This window comes from Triplophysa dalaica, chromosome 7, assembly GCF_015846415.1.
Source record: "Triplophysa dalaica isolate WHDGS20190420 chromosome 7, ASM1584641v1, whole genome shotgun sequence".
In the NCBI taxonomy this organism is placed as follows: Eukaryota; Metazoa; Chordata; class Actinopteri; order Cypriniformes; family Nemacheilidae; genus Triplophysa; species Triplophysa dalaica.
The window spans coordinates 19,191,159-19,208,571 of record NC_079548.1 but is presented as its reverse complement, the minus strand read 5'-3'; the positions used below and the strand labels follow the sequence as shown (position 1 = coordinate 19,208,571).

Below are 17,413 nucleotides of genomic sequence, written 5' to 3'. Positions count from 1 at the left end.
CTTCACCAGAGCCGCTGCTGCTCTGAAGCTCATCTTGGCCACAGACTCGCGCTTGCGTCTGCGCGGGATTCGGTTTAGTCCAGAGCGTGAGCTGTTGAAAGAGCAGAGAGAGGCACCGCCAGGGGTGATGGGAGTTTGGGGCACGCTATAGCCATCAACTTCTTCAAACATGCGAAACGCTCGACCACGTGCCAGCGGGTCCACGATCTGAAAAACAAAACAGTACGACTGGTCAGAAATAAGAACTTGTGATTCACTGAAAACAGGCGAAGGCAGACCCAACGCTGTACCTTCTGCATGCCATGCTGAGATGAGGGTACGTATAGAGGCGGAGGGGTCTCCGTGCTAGTCAGTGATATGTTGTCCTGACTGGGCAGCTCCATCTCACGGATGACCTGAGGTTTCAGTTTGCCGTATCGCATGCTGCAGTGGCGCAGGCTCTTCCTCTGCCATTTCTGCGTGGCGTCGCCGTCCTTGCTGACTCCGAACCAGTCCGCCGTACCCCTGAGAACGATCAAGAGTCAGAGATCACGCATCGCTTTCATCCCTGCAGACACGTTTTTGCAAAGTAACTGATACAATAATAGTTTCTACAGATGTTGATAACGCTCTCTGCTCCCATTGTGTGCAATTGAGATGTAGGAAAGTGCGGCGAGTAACTGTGACAAACTTCAGAGGAAATAGAGTAGGGACATGCCCCGACATGCTTGAGAGTAAAGGTACCGGCGTTGGCTAAAGTCCTCTCCCACACACATACACAGAAAATGAAACGAAATGCGTGCACACACAGACTGATATGTGAAGCTTCTGCACAGCGGTTTGGCTGTAAAAAAACCAAGAAAACATCTGCCTGATATAAAAGAAACGAAAAGAGAAACAAGTTTCTAACTTGTGATTCACGTTCCAGTGAAAACATGATACCTCAAAGTAAAAAAATACTTAGTTGTGTATTTACAATAATACAAGTGACAACAAGCTCCACAGGGGCTGAATGGGTATGATATAGTACTTTATAGAGACAGAGTGCATTCAGGCCACGCCCGCACCGGAGGGGATAAGGATACAACCCTCTCCATATAATTTCTATTGAGGGAAGCGGCCTTCTTGTCATGTCTGACTTTTAACAAAAAACAGAACGATGTGCTGTGTGACAAGGTGTACAGTAAACAAGCTTAAAACCCAGAAATAGGTTTTTATAAGCTAGTGAACAGTAAAAGCCAGACTTTAAGGAGACAAAAGTGGATACAGGCAATAAGACGTGAAGCGTTATTTATCTAATGTATTGGCAACAGTTTATTCAAAGACAAATGAACATTTAACATTAACAAGTCTTTATCTTTACAGAAAAAAAACTATAAAATAAAAGCCTCATGCAAAGCATTATGGGAACCAGAAATCCTTGTTAATTAAGACTTGTTAGTGTTTAATGTTCATTTATCTTTGAAAAAACGGATGCCAGTAAATTACATACCTGTAAATCTACAGTAAATTACTGGCAAACTGCTGCAAGTAACTGTAATTTCGACAATTTTTTGCTGTAAAGTTTGGCGTCGTTTTCAGATTATGATGCGTCATCCTCTGTCTTTATATAATAGTGGCCAAACATGATTTCTTTATCTTACATTTGAATCTATTATTAGGATGTATTAAAAGTGTTGTATGCATGTTGAGTAGTTGTGCTAAAGCTTTGAGAAGACTTTAAGGAGGGTTGCAAACAACCTAAAAAAGCTTATTGAGTTAACACAACACTTACATTACTGATCAACACAATAGTAATGCAACTGTATGAAACTGTAGTCAACGTTTGCTTTATTTCCTGTAAGCTTATTGTCTTTCTGTGCATTTTGTAAACTAGAATAAAACCAATGTTTCCTGATTTTATGTAATCTATCTCTTCCTCAATTAATTTTAAGTATACTTGTATGCCCGGTTTCACAGACAAGGCTTAGTCCCAGACTAAAATGAATGTTTGAGCTGTCTTAATTGAAAATAACTTTCCCTGACATGTCTTGAATAATATCAGTGCGATTGTTTTATGTCGAGACGCACACCCGTAATGGTTTTCTAAGGCATTTTTAAAAAAGCGACTGAAATAACTACTTTAACTAAGGCATAGTTCTGGCTTAAACCAAGCGTTGTCTGTAAAACCAAACCTTAGAGTTGAGTGTTTTATACAATAAAAATTCATATTTTGATGCTTTAAACAAACTACATGGCGCATTAAAACCAACTATTGTACAAATATTCCCCCCAGACATCACTTTTGGTCATGACTGTACAGTAAACATGAATACATCTGTATTGTATGTGGCTACAAATAACACAAATTCAATGCAACACCTGGGTCAGCTTTACAAGGAGAAAAATCTGATCTCCCTCTCTCTCTCTCTGTTTATCTCACTCTGGTGTTGTGCTGTCCTGCCAACAAACAAAACTCATATTGCATCTTGCATGAAGAGGAAAACAAATAAAGTCTGCCAATCTGAGCACGGTGTGAAACAGTGTAACAGAAGAAAGATGAATGTGCCATGGGCTCATAAAGCAATTTCAAGAATGTGGGTTTAATGGACAGGCCTGGAATGTTTCTCTGATAACAAGCTTAACTCCGTATAAAAATACGACAACAATGAGCCGTGTACATTTTTTCGTCAAACTGTCAGAATGAGTGAAAGCACGACAGTCATTACAAGAATCCTCATTTGCTTTTAACAAAAGACTGAATATTGAAATTCAGTGAGGCATTGTGCTGCTGACAATGTGAAGAATGTGAACAAGCCCCAAATGAAAAACATTTAATGACTTTGAACAATGGCATATATTCCAGCCTACTGTATCACATATTGAGGGTGTATGCCGTTACGTTATTTGTGTCAACTGTAGTGTGGTGGATTGAGATTTGAGCCGGTGTCTGGAAAGATGTAGGTTATAACCTCACACTGAATGACTCAGATTGTTTCAGAGCAGACGTCTGTATGAGCACTGAATCTGTGCCTGGCCTGTAAACATGACCGTGTGACTGATCTGTCAACTTTCACTCGGTTTATTACTGCTACGCTCTGACTCAAACATAAAAGTGTACTGTATGTATGTGTAAAACTAGTGACATTGACGGTTCACCCCAAAATGAAAATTCTGTCATAATTTACTCAACCTCAAGTTGTACCAAATCCGTGTACATGTCTTTGTTCTGCTGAACACAAAGGGAGATATCTAGAAGAATGTCAGTAACCGAACAGATCTCATCTCCCATTCGCTGCCATAGTAGGCAAAATAAATACTATGGGAGTCAATTAGGGATGAGATCTGTTTGCTTACTGACATTCTTTCAAATATCTCCCTTTCTGTTTAGCAGACCAAAGGAACTATACAGGTTTGGAACAACCTGAGGATACATAAATAAAAATTTTTGGGTGAACTATCCCTTTAACGATTAGACTACAATGTATGCATGAACCCTGTCGAGTTCAGGTATATGGCCACTCCACAATATAAATCAACAGAGAGTGTAAATGTGTCTTCTAAATTATGGAATTAATCTAAATGAATAATAATCAAGAGTCAGAGATGGTCGCGTATGTCATATTCCATCGTATTGTGTGTGTCCCGTGTGCGAGAGTGCCCTCGTGCGGCCTCCCTCGATCTTCTGTACCTGAGAAGGGTTCTGGAGAGAGACTGATGCCTTCTGAAACTGTGGCGCCCTGCCCGGTGACCCTTAATGGGCACAGTGTTAATCCTCTCAAAGTGCACCCTCCTGCTGCTGTGGGCGGGGCCGAGAGGAGGATGAGGAGGTGCAGGAAGAAGAAAGAAAAAGTGAGAACAAGAGAAGAAGATTTAGAGTGAAGGAGGGTAATAACAGCTGGAGATCAACAGAGCCAGAAAGCAAGATTAGCAAGGGTTATGATCAAGTCGCCTTATAAGTTTGTAATAAGCATTGCAGCGAATAAATGCTTGAGACCCGTGCTAGTCACACACACATGCAAAGCTATCCACACAGACACCATGTGAACAGGCAGACAGACACTGCTTCTTTCAGATTGGGTTTATTTATGAAGAATGGAGCCATTGGTATGAGACATTTCAAACCCTACGGCACAAGAATCACATGCGCATTCCTATTACATCTCAGGCCAAAACTCTCAATCTCAGCAAACAAATCATATGTTGGGCCTGTGTCCAGCGAGATGTTTATACGGTGTGTTTTTTTCAATTGTTGGAAGCACCGTGTTTTTTACGCGCTCAGTGCCGCCGTTCCACCTGGCGCCAAGAGTTGAAGAAATGTCAACTTGGGGCAGAACACTCAGCCAGCTGTGGCCGTTTTCAGCCGTGCTCATGGCGCGTAAAAGCGCCTCGGTGGACACAGCCCCATATAGCTGCTCGCAACTGAAACGATGCTATCGTGCTCTCTAATACAACTGAACTTGCATCACGGACATATACGGACACAAACAGCATTTATGCACATTTTATATGGCTATTGTTCAACTCTTACAAAAACATCAAAATGGCAGCGTAAATGGATGCGGATGTGTCATTGGCTCAGTTATAAAACCTAGTGAACTGCTCTGCTGTCAGTTTTCCTACACAGACTCTAAGGTGGCATTGTAAGTGAATCGAACCCATGAAAGTGTTTTATTAGGAACACACGACATCGGGATCACCAATGCATCATACTAACAGTTACTTTAATAACAACGTTAGGATTAAAATTAAGAATTTAAAATGAGAAGCACACATATAGGTTCAGAATGAATCAGATTTATAAAGTTCTCTCTCTTTGTCCATCATCTTGGACGTTTATTTCCTTACAGAGTTTGCCAGTGGGACCGTCCATTGTGAGAACACATGCCGTGCTGTCTTAATATTGATCAAAAATGATATTTCATGAAGACATCATAAAAGTGCCTTCTGAAATGCACATGATGCCTTAAAATACTGCCACCTCACAATCTGAACACGTTACTAGGTCTGGCGCAGAACCTTTTAGTACAGACATAAAATCAATCCTCTAAAAGTAGATTAACCAATATAACAACCCCATGCACTTTCTCTCCTACCTCTTGATGGTTTGAGTGATTGAAGACTGACGCTGGAAAGGGGGTCGCCGGGCATCAAAGAGGTCACGTGGAGGTGAGGGGAGATGGGATGTTTCCACGGGCATGCTGGCGCTTCGATAGAAGCCTTGCCTCTTCACCGGCTGCAACACAAGAGACACGCCAGAGCTTTAGATGAACAGTATAAGGACAGATATAAAGAAGATGAGATAAAGAACACACTGGTACCTGGACAAAAGTTGGTGCTTCATCCATGGACACCGGAGCAGTGGGAATGTCCAGTCTGAGCCATGGTGGCTTCTTGCGTTGCAGGCTGCTGGTGCTGTCTCGTCTGGGTTCAGCCATGCTGCCTGCCTCTCCCTAGACCTGCCAGCTACACCACAGAGAGAGAGAGAGAGTAAAATCAGTATCTCACTGTTAAATCAACGGTAAGCAGAACTGCGTATGGAATAAAATACTTGCTGGGGTTTGTTAGTGATGCACTTGAATTATTTAATTTCCAATAGCAATAAATGTAACTGCGTGAAAGCTATAAATCCATGAGCACACTTTTGCTGAAAAATAACGGCATATGGTCCATGAACATTTAGGGAAACAATTGATTTGTGGATTTTCAACGCATTCTAACTGATGTTTCCAAGACGATCACAAATCATTCATGAAAAACCCTACAAAAAAACATTATTATATCAGCCAGCTGGATAACACTGCATTGGTGACATATTGATATCAGCAGAATTTACAACAACAACAGTGTTTGAAACAAACGAGTTAAAGTGTGAAAACCAAACATAAGCAAGCCAAAACATAGACTAGGACAACATCATGGATTGTTAAGCTCCTGTAAAGGTGCAGTGTGGAGTAAGGATCATCTGTTGACAGAAATGCAATATAATAAACATCATTATGTCCACAGAAGTGTATAAAGACCTTACATAATGAAGCTGTGGTTAGGAAGATGTGACGAGAGCCGTGAGGCGGGGCCGGTGGCGTGATTGATAGTTTGAATCAGCTGTGTGCACACCGGTCCCAGATATCTCACGGTGGAGATTGGGAGCATAAGAGGACGAGCGACAGGACTACTGACGAGACAGGACCGGGCCCGAACATGTTTGTATTTGTATTTATGTTCTTGTGTTTTACTTCCGTGTTTAGTGATTTGTTTTGTTCGCCGGCGGTCGGCCATGAGGGGCCGCCGGCTGTTATCATTTATATTAAAACTTTATTTTAATGTCTGCCGGTTCCCACCTCCTTCCTTCTTTTTACTGAACCTCGTTACAGAAGCGTTATGTTTTTATTATCTAAGAATGACCTATTTCTATCTACATACACCGTGGGTCCCCTTACATGGATTTCACCATGTTGTCTCTACAGTAGCCCTAAACGGACAAACTACTCTACGGAGTGTTTCGGAAAAACGTTATCTCCTTCGACCAAGCAACAAAAATGTGACAACATCTAAGTTCTTTGTCAGCCACCGTAGTGCTTCAAAAGGTAGGGGTGGAGTGAGCCATTGGTTGCAATACGCAAACCTCACCGCTAGATGCCGCTAAATTTCAAACATTGGACCTTTGAGTCCTTTTTGAAACTGTGTGTACAGTGCAATGTTAAACATTTCATTGTTCCTCAAACCTTTGAAAATCAAAAGAAAATCCAAGTCGATACTGCTCTTAGATCATTTGCCATTATTAGAAAGTCACAGCATTAGAAACAATGCCTTGTGGGATGCAGTTTTCAAAAAAATGTGTTTTATTGGCAAGTGTACCAGTTAATTCTAGCATTAAATAGGTCATCTGGGTATAACGTGCACCTTACAAAATTTGAAAACTGTGCACATTAGTATACATACCAATGCTTACCATACTCCCCCATGTCTAACAAACAGTGCTTGCTATGCCACAAGATGGCAGCATGCAATAACCAAGCACTAGATGTTCGAGACATCCACTAAACCTTCCTGCTGCTAAAGACGAAACCACAAAATGTATATAAAGAACAGTTTTCCCATCTGTTTACACTCACTCAACACACTCAGATCTTCTTGAACTGAGTAATAAATACTTCTACTGTGGGGGTGGGAAAGTGTATTGTGAATTAAGCAAACGCCACTGACTTATACCAGCCTATCGTTTAAAGAGCAGCTGTGTGGTAGAGCAGGAATTTACAGGGAGGCCACTGCGTCCTCCCGCCATGTATCATAGCATCCCATCATGCTTCACACAGCCGGTGTTACGCACTGCAGTGTGCGTGCAGCAGAGACACAACCCAGATTGACTTGAGTTCTTCATTTACAACTTTCCGTTTGTGTTAATCTCAATTACAAATCTACCACAGCCTACAAACAGGAACCATTTGTAGTGCGGCATGACTTTTGAGATATAATAGCCTTTATTTAAAAGACAAAGGGTGTGACAATGGTTTCCAAAATGTATTACCATTACAGTAACCTATATAATTTAATCCCAATGTTTGCAAAAATACACAAGTCAGATGTTAATTTAGATAACCGACTGGGTAAAACTGCCTTTAAGAGTCAGTTAGGTTATCAGATAACATTCTTCATCCACCCGTTTTTTATTCAGAAAGTCATTTAGTATATTTATGGAGTGATCTGGAAGCAGGAGTAGTCAGTTTGGGCTATATATTCACCCTGTGGGAAGGCACCTAAATCTGTTCTCGTTTACACTTAACAAAACCCAGATTTAACACAACACGCTTCTCTTCAAGCTCATGCGACGGTGATGATGGAAGTCAACGCGAAACATATAAATCAGAGAAATGTGCAGTCTCATAGAAGTTCATAAATCCTGAATCTAACCGAACATCCAGTGCAACCAAAGTCAAAGTTTAAACTCATAAAACTTGTTGCTCATCAACAGACCCTCAGGCAAAAAAGCACCCCAGAAGCGTCCGTGAGAAAGCGCCTGTCTGCTGGAGAGGAATGTGGTTTGATATCATCACTGGCATCTTAGCGCATTTCGGTGTGATGACTGTGGGTCCCAGTTTTGAGGAGACCATGGTTTGGCCGTGCCAATGGTGTTCCACCACAGACCTCAGAGGTGAACCGCATGCAAGGTTTTATATCCTAACAGAACCATCACAGCAAGCGAACGCTCGCTGACATATTAGTTTGTGAACCACAATGCATGATTCTGAATTTTTAATGATTATGTTTGACGCAGACAGACGCAAACGCCCGAGAGGAAGACACATGAGAGCTTTCTGTCAGTCCGGGAGTGGAAGCAGACCGCCATGACTGTTTAATGTCTATATCAGTATTCACATTCATCTCATTAATCTCTCCACTAAATCAAACGACAGCGCTCCCACGGGATGCTTACAGAATGCACGGTCGGCCCCAGGTCTGCACATTGCATTGTGGGATTGCGATAATTATCTTCTACAGCATTGTCATTTGACTCCAACCCCTGCAGCAGTGGTCTCCAAGAAGCTCAAATGTAGCATGTGCCTCTCCCACCGACTGGATCTATGTTTCAGATGCCTTAGGTTAGTTATAGAAAGCTGATGTTACACTGCAGCAATCAATTCCCTTTGCTTCTCCATCAGGTCTTAAATATTATCGCAATCATCTATCATTTGGGCTAGTTTCTCTAGCTTGTGCGTGCATTGTGGCATTGTGGTCACAAATATGTCTGATATCCCCAGGAGATCCTCACAAAGCCAGCTGTGTGTTTTGGAAAGCTCACTAACGTTCGCCAGCTCTGTCATAAACACTCACTTTTGGCTTGTGTAAACAGCTGGTCTACTGTAAACAGAAACTGGATGTATAGATGTAGACGGGTAGGTTACATATGAATTTGTCTGACAGTGTCACCCAGAAACTTAGGCTTAACAGAAAAGAACACGGAAGAAGATATTTTGAAGAATGTTGTTACCTGGCCCCCATTTACTAACATTAGTTTCGTGTCCACTCAATATAAGTGAATGGGGGCCAGTGCTGTACGGTTACCAACTTTCTTCAAAATATCTTCTTTTGTGTTCTGCGGAAGAAAAAAAGTCATACAGGTTTAAAATGACAAGAGTAAACGTATTTTCGTTTTTGGGTGAACCATCCCTTAAAGAATGCAAATAGTTTATGTACTAAAACATCCAGGAAACTATTTTTCCCATAGGCGTAAAACAGAATTTACTGTATAACGTAAATTTTGAGTGGTATTAACAGAAAGGGATAAATATCATGACAGAATTTTCCTATTTGGGTGAGGAATCCCTTTAAGGGCAGTCCACGAACGTGTGCATGCCTTGGTAACGTTTGTTTATGTTGTTGCTTTGAAACCATCTATAATATTTTGTAGTAAGACCTATAGTAAATTGATGAACTTTAGTAAATACTGTAGTATTATTCATTATTTACTAGAGTAAAGTTCAAAAAACTGTTCTCTAGAAATTTTACTACAGTTCATTATGGTAAATTAAGAAAAAAATATTACAGTATTGAGCAGAATATTACAATACTGGGCAGATATATTACCACTGTGATGTAAAAGAAGAACACACATAAACAAGAAAAGAAAAAAGAAACACATTTCATAGGACTCTAAGAAAAATAAATCAGGAGCATACTGTAAAAGTACTCATAATATGAATGTATGACATATCTTGCCATGTAAAAGTTTGTGTGATTATAACCAAGATTCGGGTAAACTATCCCTGGGGTGATACCTTGTCAAATGTACACTTTTACACCAAAAGAGTACAGTATTAGTACCTCAAAGGTACATATTGGTCATGAATTTATATATACAGTGTACCTCAATGGTAATTATTAGGACCTTTTTAAAGGGTATCGTCCCAGTGACAACTTTAGTACCCTTTTTCCGACCTTTTCTGCATAGTTCAGATCCTTTATGACCTTAAACGTTTTGTATGGTGAGCTCTTAAACCATTAAACTATGCCACCCACATCATACATAGCAGATGAAATATTGTTTCATCACGCCTAGATTAATTATAAGATTTAAGGAAGAATATTTAATATCCTGTAAAGTCTCTGCAGATAGTTTGGCAGGTCATGAGAAGGATAGCCTTGAAAGAGAGACATATCCTTGCGGAGGGATTCCACGGATTGAATTCTACACATGGCAGTCATCCAAAGGATATAAGATTACTTTGAAGGTTTTCGTTCAGATTTATGCTTCCACGCATAAAAGGAAATTGCCCACTTAAACGCTTCAAAAAGGTCACTTGTATCAAAGTTACAAAGAAAGAGGAGACTTTTACAATGTTGAGATGTCAAACATATTTTAGGAGTGTTGTAAGCGAACACTATAGTCTACAGAGAAAACTTGTATTTCACCTGCTAGGGTAAAACAGCCTTTTTCGGTCTTATTGCATGCACCACGTAACATCGTGTTTTTCTTTAAAATATGATCTTCTTATGTATAGCTTACATAGGTAGTTAGATCAAGAAAAAAATATTAGTTTCATCTCAGTAATCCATTGTTTGAGATGAGCTTCCTGGCCACAAGCTGAAACTTCCTGTCTCGCGACATGATCCCTTTGAAAACAACATTGGATATATTTTAACTCTGACGGGAGCGCTTTATTAAATTCTTGGCAGTTATGCCTTCACACGCAGTGTCTTATTAAAATGCTAATTTCAGATGTAGGTTAACATACAAAACGTTCCAGCTGTTGAGTTTGTTGTTAATAAGACACAGCTTCTTTTATATACGGGCTTTGTGCTCTAGTGATCTAGTCTAATGATCTAGTCACAGTATAATTGAATACAATAACTTGCAGAATGAGGGGTAGTCATGCGTGACAGGTCGTGTAGTAACAGATTAGGCGACTGTTAGGTAGGGTGAGACTTTGAAGCTAATAGTGGTATGTGCCAACATTGTGTGTGTGTGTGTGTTTGTGTAGGGGTGGGGAGCTTTGGAACTGTAAATTGTGCATATTTCAGCAGGCCGTCTGTTTCCACATCTCAAGACCCTCACCACCAGCAGGCCTAATTGAAACTTCCTTTTTGAGATTTTCCACCATTTGAGCCTAATATAGCACAGCCTGGCAACCAGATACGATTGTTCTTGGAGAAATCTAGCTGATTAGAGCAAGGGGTGGGAGTTTGGGTGGTAGGAATAGGCTAGTTTGCTACTGCTGGTAGAACATTCTGTGGGAAAGAGCTAGCATGTAATGCTAAAAGGAATCTTTTGTTAAAGAATACAAGTTTTTCTGTGTATTTGGTGTGATATAAATTGGCCATGCATGTATTAGACCCGTAAAATTGTTAAAATTAAATTGTGTTTTTGTCTCTTCAACAAACACACATTAAGACATCTACAGAACCAACAGATACATGCTAAGAGATCTGTAGCAGTATGGAATATTACTGCATGTCTTTGTATATGTGGGTAAACTGGGTTTGGTAAAAGAGCCCTGGGGCAGAAGGAAAAGGTTTAGTGAGCAGGGGCAAGTAAACACTGATGGATGAGCTCATTTATTTATGTGTTTGAAACACTGGACACTTCCTTCCTACACACAGCACATTCTGGCCCTCCCTCTCTTACTGTCTCACATCCCATTCCCGCTCAATTTCTTGCACCCGCCGCTCCTGTGCACACGAGTTGCCGCTCTGTATTTATAATGTAACATCGTTCTTCACCCCCACAGTTGCACAACACAAAACCGCCAACAGTGTTTGCTCCCATGCCAAGCTGACTCCTCCTTTCCGCTTACACACTACCAGCAGTGTGTCGAGAGGATCTGTCCAGTTTCAACAAGTCAGGCTGAAAGAAATCCTCCCAGTACACCCAAACATGGTGAGACTGACAGCTGGACTTTAAACTGTAGTATTCTGTAACTATGTAACTACGCAGAAGCTCTGCAAATCAATAGATCCAAATCCAGTCAGATGATTACTCATAACACAAAGAATGTCAGTCTGTGAGGAAGATAAATCACACATGAGATTCTATCAATATCATAATATTTGTTTTCAAATAGCAAAGGACAAAAAGGACTTTGATGTGCCCCACAGAAAAGTAAGAAGACTGCTGAAACGGTGGGTCCAGCAAACTATGGTGTGGACCCCTTAAATAAGAGCTCTTATTTTTGAGAATTTTATTGATTGCAAAAACAAAAAAGTTCAGAACAAATGTTGAGTGTTTATCAGACACAATGCAAAAAGCATGTTAAGGGGTTATTTATGAATACAACACGGACCAAAGACTTCTTAAAAAAAGTAAATCATAAAAGCTCTCCAAACTGGATGCAACTTTATGCTTATGCCTCTAAGTTGCAGTACAAAACACTTTTCCATAACCAATATGTGTCCTGTAGAGTTTCGAAAGATATCAGAAAATATGACAATGTTAGTCTACAAAAACAGCCAAGCCATGTAAGGTTATTTTGCATATCTAGCTGAAAGAGAGCAAATTTAACATAACTAATTAAACAAACGGGCTCCGGTACTGCAAGCTATTGGTTAATGTCTGTGAAAATCACAGACCAATGCTGTTTGTGCCCGCCATTTTGGGCAGCACCGCTCCCCAAACATAGCCGCTACATAGGTCCGGGCCAAATGCCATTCAGTACCATATTCGACTGAAGTAAGATATAAAGACTCAAAATTTTAGCGGTGGCATGCTGAGGAGACCCAGCGGAATGAGAGGGAATACCGCAGCCATGATACCTAGGATTCTCTGAGACTTCTTGAGCAGGATGAAAGAACCTACTTTGAACGAAGCAGCAGAGCGCTTGACTACAGAGGTGCGTTCCGGCGTTAGCCAGGGTCAAATCCCCATAGAGTCGAGCGTCATGTCCAAAAATGAAATTCGTTGAGTGGGGGTTAGCAAACTCTTGCATTGGACACAGGGGAAGCGCTTGTGAGTGTAGTTTTCCTCTCCAGGGCTCGATTCTACAGAGAGTGAAGGCCCGGATCATTGGTCTGTGATTTTTCTGTGATTTCTCACAGACGTTAACCAATATGCTTCAGCATCGGATAAAACATACGGTTTTGTCAGAGCCGATGGTCTACTGGATCGTGCTCCGACATATGGCGCCGGTGCATCACAGGTGACCCGAGTTCGAATCCTGGCTCGTTGTCCTTTCCCTGACCCCACTCCCTCTCTCTCATCCACTTTGCTTCCTGTCCTCTCTAAAATAACTATCTGTCCAATAAAGGCAAAAACACGAAAAATTTTTAATAATGTTTTGCTAAACGGAATGCAAAGTGAACCGTATCAAAAGGGAACTCCGTTAAGTCTCCTGAGCTATGAGAGAAGTGAAATATTTCTCTGAGAGTATTTACTATTGTGTAACCACAGCCCATCATCAGATGTCTTGCTGTGCATATAAAACGCTGATTCAAGCCTTTTCATCTTTTTTTAGCTCTCCAGTTAGAGGCCAGACAACAGCGGTGGAGCTGCTCGAGCCTGCTGCTGAATACTTGACAAGTTTTGAAACAGATTAGGAGTCTAAAAATAAAGTCCATCTTCTCGCAGGAGAGACAGCGGAGCGGAGCCAGGTGACTGCACTGCTACTGTAGAACACTGCCAGAATGACATAACCGAGCAAGCGGACAGAACCATGCCAAGCTCACACTCGCTTTAGCTCTTGCTCTTATTGAAGAAAACCAGTATGATATTTACATAGTGTTTTTATGGTGTTATGTGAGGTTATAAAGACATTGCTAGGGTGTTTTTGTTTACTGGTCCAAGCCCAGATATTTATGGTCTTGGATCCTTAACTGTATCAACTGTGTTTACATGAAAAGCAATAGCATATATCTGCTTAGCAAGCCACACAAAGTGAAGTATCAGTCATATCCACAGCACAAATTGCACATCATAGAACTTACAGTTAGAGTTGTGTTTTTAAAGAGGATGGAAGGGCAGTCTCATATCTCCTTGATCTCCACAGCAGGCCTGACTTTCAGAGCTCCTCAATGAACGGAAATACTTTGCATAGTCGCCCATCAAACTGAAACTGGGGTGGGGATTTATTATTGCTTGTAATAATAATTGTGAACTTTTTTACAATTCAATACAAATTCATTCGAATGACCCACGTTGAGGAATATTTACAAATTCTTATGAGTTACACGGCAGGCTGCCACTGTGACATGTGACTGTCTATCACTTCAACCGTTTCATCTGACATTAAAAACAAACTCACACGCAGGAAGACCCTCAGCAGCTGACTCTATGATCAAGTATCAGGCCAGCTGTGGGTGGGACGTCTGATCCCTGTTGGTGGACGGAGCTTCTGCGTTGCCCATGTTTGCTCCGCATGCCTAAATAGCACATCTTAGTTTTTACAGGGGAAAGTAAACACTTCAAAGTGACCGACTGATATCTATGAGGAGCATGTGAGTGCGCGATAACCTACTTCAGTATCAGCAGGCTGCACACAAGGAATTCAAGCATTCAAAGGGAGAACTATATAAATCCAAATCCTTCAAATTTAACTCCAAATGATCAGTTCACAACAACTTTCTCCACAAAATTCTGGGGAAAAGCTATAGTACCAATTTTTGGGACGGTTTTAGGATAGTTCACCCAAAGAGGAAAATTCTGTCCTCTCATTGTCATTGTATGGTTTTCTTTCTTTTGCAGTGCAAAAGAAGATATTTTCAAGAAAGTGGGTAACCCCACAACGGTGGTACCCATTCACTTCTATTGTATAGACAGAGAAACAATGCAAGTCAATGGGTATTGCTGTTGTTGTGTTACCAAAATTCTTCAAAATATCTTCTCTTGTGTTCTGCAGATGGCAGAAAGTCATACATGTTTGAAATAAATGATGACAGAATTTTCATTTTTAGAATGAAACTATCCCTTTAAATCAAATGATGGTGGCTCAATATATCACAATTATTTAAATATCACAATAATTAAATAAAATTAAAATGTCTAAATAATTTATTTTCTGAATAATTTATAAAACATTTATTATTATTATAAATGTCCTTAATAGTTATATTGTCGAAGCCATAAAATAGAAAATTAATTGCCATTATCGCAATTATTTACTAGATAATTCTTCGTCAGCCAAATTTCAAAATCGTGATTAAATTTTAATACTAATTTACAGTTATTAATACAAATTCAATAACTTAAAAGTTTTGCGTTGTCAATGTCTCAGGTTAATGCACATAGTAGAGACATAGGCATCTGAATGTTAGTGGCTATGAAATATAATAAAACAATGAAAAATGTAAATCGTATCCAGTTCTTAATTGTATTTTATTTGACAAAATTCAAGCATTATCGTATCACATATAGTATATCACATCATTTAGCACGTTTTTGCATATAATTTTTTTCAATTTTTTGCAGCAGCCCTAAAGAAAAGTTTGCCTAATGCTGCAATCCTTAACTTTTTGGGGTTAATAATAACAGGGATCTAAAATCTGTTATAGAGCAAGTATATTAAAAAACAATGTTCAAATCCGTCTCCTTACCATACCTAATTCACAATTATGTAAGTATGATAAATACATGAGGGAACCTGCAATTTTATGTTTCAAATTAAAAAAAGGCAACAATTACAGCTTGCAGCTTTAAAAATGCTTAAATAATGGTTAACATTATCTCACTATTAAGCTTCACTGCAGTAATGCCTCTTAGGCTACATTGAGCTCCGCAAAGGACTGATTTAACTATCACAAGCGCATGACTAAGATACTACACAACATCAGCTGTGTTTTCCTTACGATCCAATGCGGAAAAAGAGAAATCCAGCCCAGAGTCACCAGTGAATCTGAATTTATGAGACACAAGGCCTCACACAAACCATATTGTTCAGTGACCTTCCACTGTTTATAGTATTGTGCAGACTTACAGATCTCATCCAGAAATAGCCTCATATATATTTAACAATCACTCGAGGACCTTAAACTGTGATAACAGGCATGACTCTCTTCAGTATTCACTTCATCCTGTTCAGATTCACCAGAAAACCACACATAAATGTCCGTTTTATGTGTAAGACTTCAGAGAACAGAAGGAATTTGCATACATCTAGAAAGACAGACACTGATTCATACAGTTGGTGGCAGGTTCAAAAGCGAGATTAATTGTGTTTATGAAAAGATAAAGAGCGTTTGGAAATGTATTTGTAGTTCGTTGGTCTGAAACTACAGCGAGGCGAATAATCACATTGATCAGTTATTCAGTGACTCAACAATTCAGCAGCTTTTTCTTCATTTTGTTGCATCGATACACAAATCTCTCACTATGTTGACTAGGCCACAGCTATGAGCACAGAGAAAGCGTTTCCTCTTTAAACCTACACAGGTTTTTTCCTGCATTGAGAAATTGGAGGCGGCCGCCTCCGTCAAATGTCGTTCCGCCTCAGAATCTGGTGTCTTCACAAAAAAAATGCTTTGTGCATAGAACAGACTGTAATTTGTAACTACAGTTGCGCCATTACCCCACAGCGGAGGCACTATTTCGTTATCAGCACACTGAGAGTTAAAAAGCTAAAAAGAGTTGCAGATAAATAGCTAGCTGTGTTTCACGGCAGTTTGTCTTAAATCAAAGTACATTTACTTTCTTGAAATGTTCTGAATTAACATGACGTCCAGCATTGTAATGTCTTTAGCTGTGCAGTTGAATCGTTGAATCAGTGTATACTGTACACAGTGAGTTCACCAGTTAGATAGCACATTGCGTTCAGAACGACTCGCACACGAATGACTCATTTGAACCAATTCATTTAAACTATTGATCTTTTCAGTCACTGACGAATATAAGAGATCATTGAATTATTTAAAGTGGACCATAGAGAATGCAAGAAGTGAATGAGCTTTAAACATTACATTACTACAATAACGAACATCTACAGGTACATGATCTCTGTCCACCATTGTCCTGCTTCCTGCACATCACACATTCTAAAAAATCCCAATGAAACTTATAGATAAAGAGAAATCCTGTAATTTTGAAGTCATTTAGTCTCATCAATCTTACTATCAGTATAACATTTTAGTCAATTCAAAATGTAAAAAAAGAACATACATAGCAAATGTAAATCACTCTCTTTTGCTTAGATGACAGATGCACATAAGCCGATAATCCATGTTATCCCAACATGATTTGAGAATGCTCCAAAAACATCTTGTTTGCTCGAGAGGAAGAAAATAAATGTGACAACCATGTTAACATGGCCAGTCCAACATATCTGCTTTAAAATGAAATTAAAAGTATTTGGTGCATATATATATTAAGTAAACACTACACATTTAAAAAATCCTGAAACGCCTGTTATTCATGTAGGCCTACTCATCATCAGGTTTATCTATGATTTTGTGTAAAAGACTTATGGACCCCACTGTAGTCAACAAACAGAATATTTCAATTCTACTGACACAGTCAACAGCTTGACGAGGCCAACAA

The 17,413-nt window shown here is 39.9% G+C and overlaps 1 protein-coding gene across 2 annotated transcripts in view; it reads right to left on the bottom strand.

Annotated features, from left to right (window-relative positions):
- rhbdf1a (rhomboid 5 homolog 1a (Drosophila)) overlaps positions 1 to 17,413 on the bottom strand; it is a 40,820-nt gene that overhangs the window by 10,823 nt on the left and 12,584 nt on the right. Inside the window, exons 2-6 of one of the 2 annotated variants that reach the window (XM_056751786.1) lie at positions 5,280 to 5,424; positions 5,055 to 5,194; positions 3,650 to 3,757; positions 291 to 504; positions 1 to 207 (exon numbers count right to left, since the gene is read on the bottom strand). In XM_056751786.1, the coding sequence (XP_056607764.1) occupies positions 1 to 207; positions 291 to 504; positions 3,650 to 3,757; positions 5,055 to 5,194; positions 5,280 to 5,396 (786 nt within the window). In that variant the 5' untranslated portion in view covers positions 5,397 to 5,424. The remainder of the gene's footprint in view (positions 208 to 290; positions 505 to 3,649; positions 3,758 to 5,054; positions 5,195 to 5,279; positions 5,425 to 17,413) is intronic. The other variant, XM_056751787.1, reaches the window with a different exon arrangement.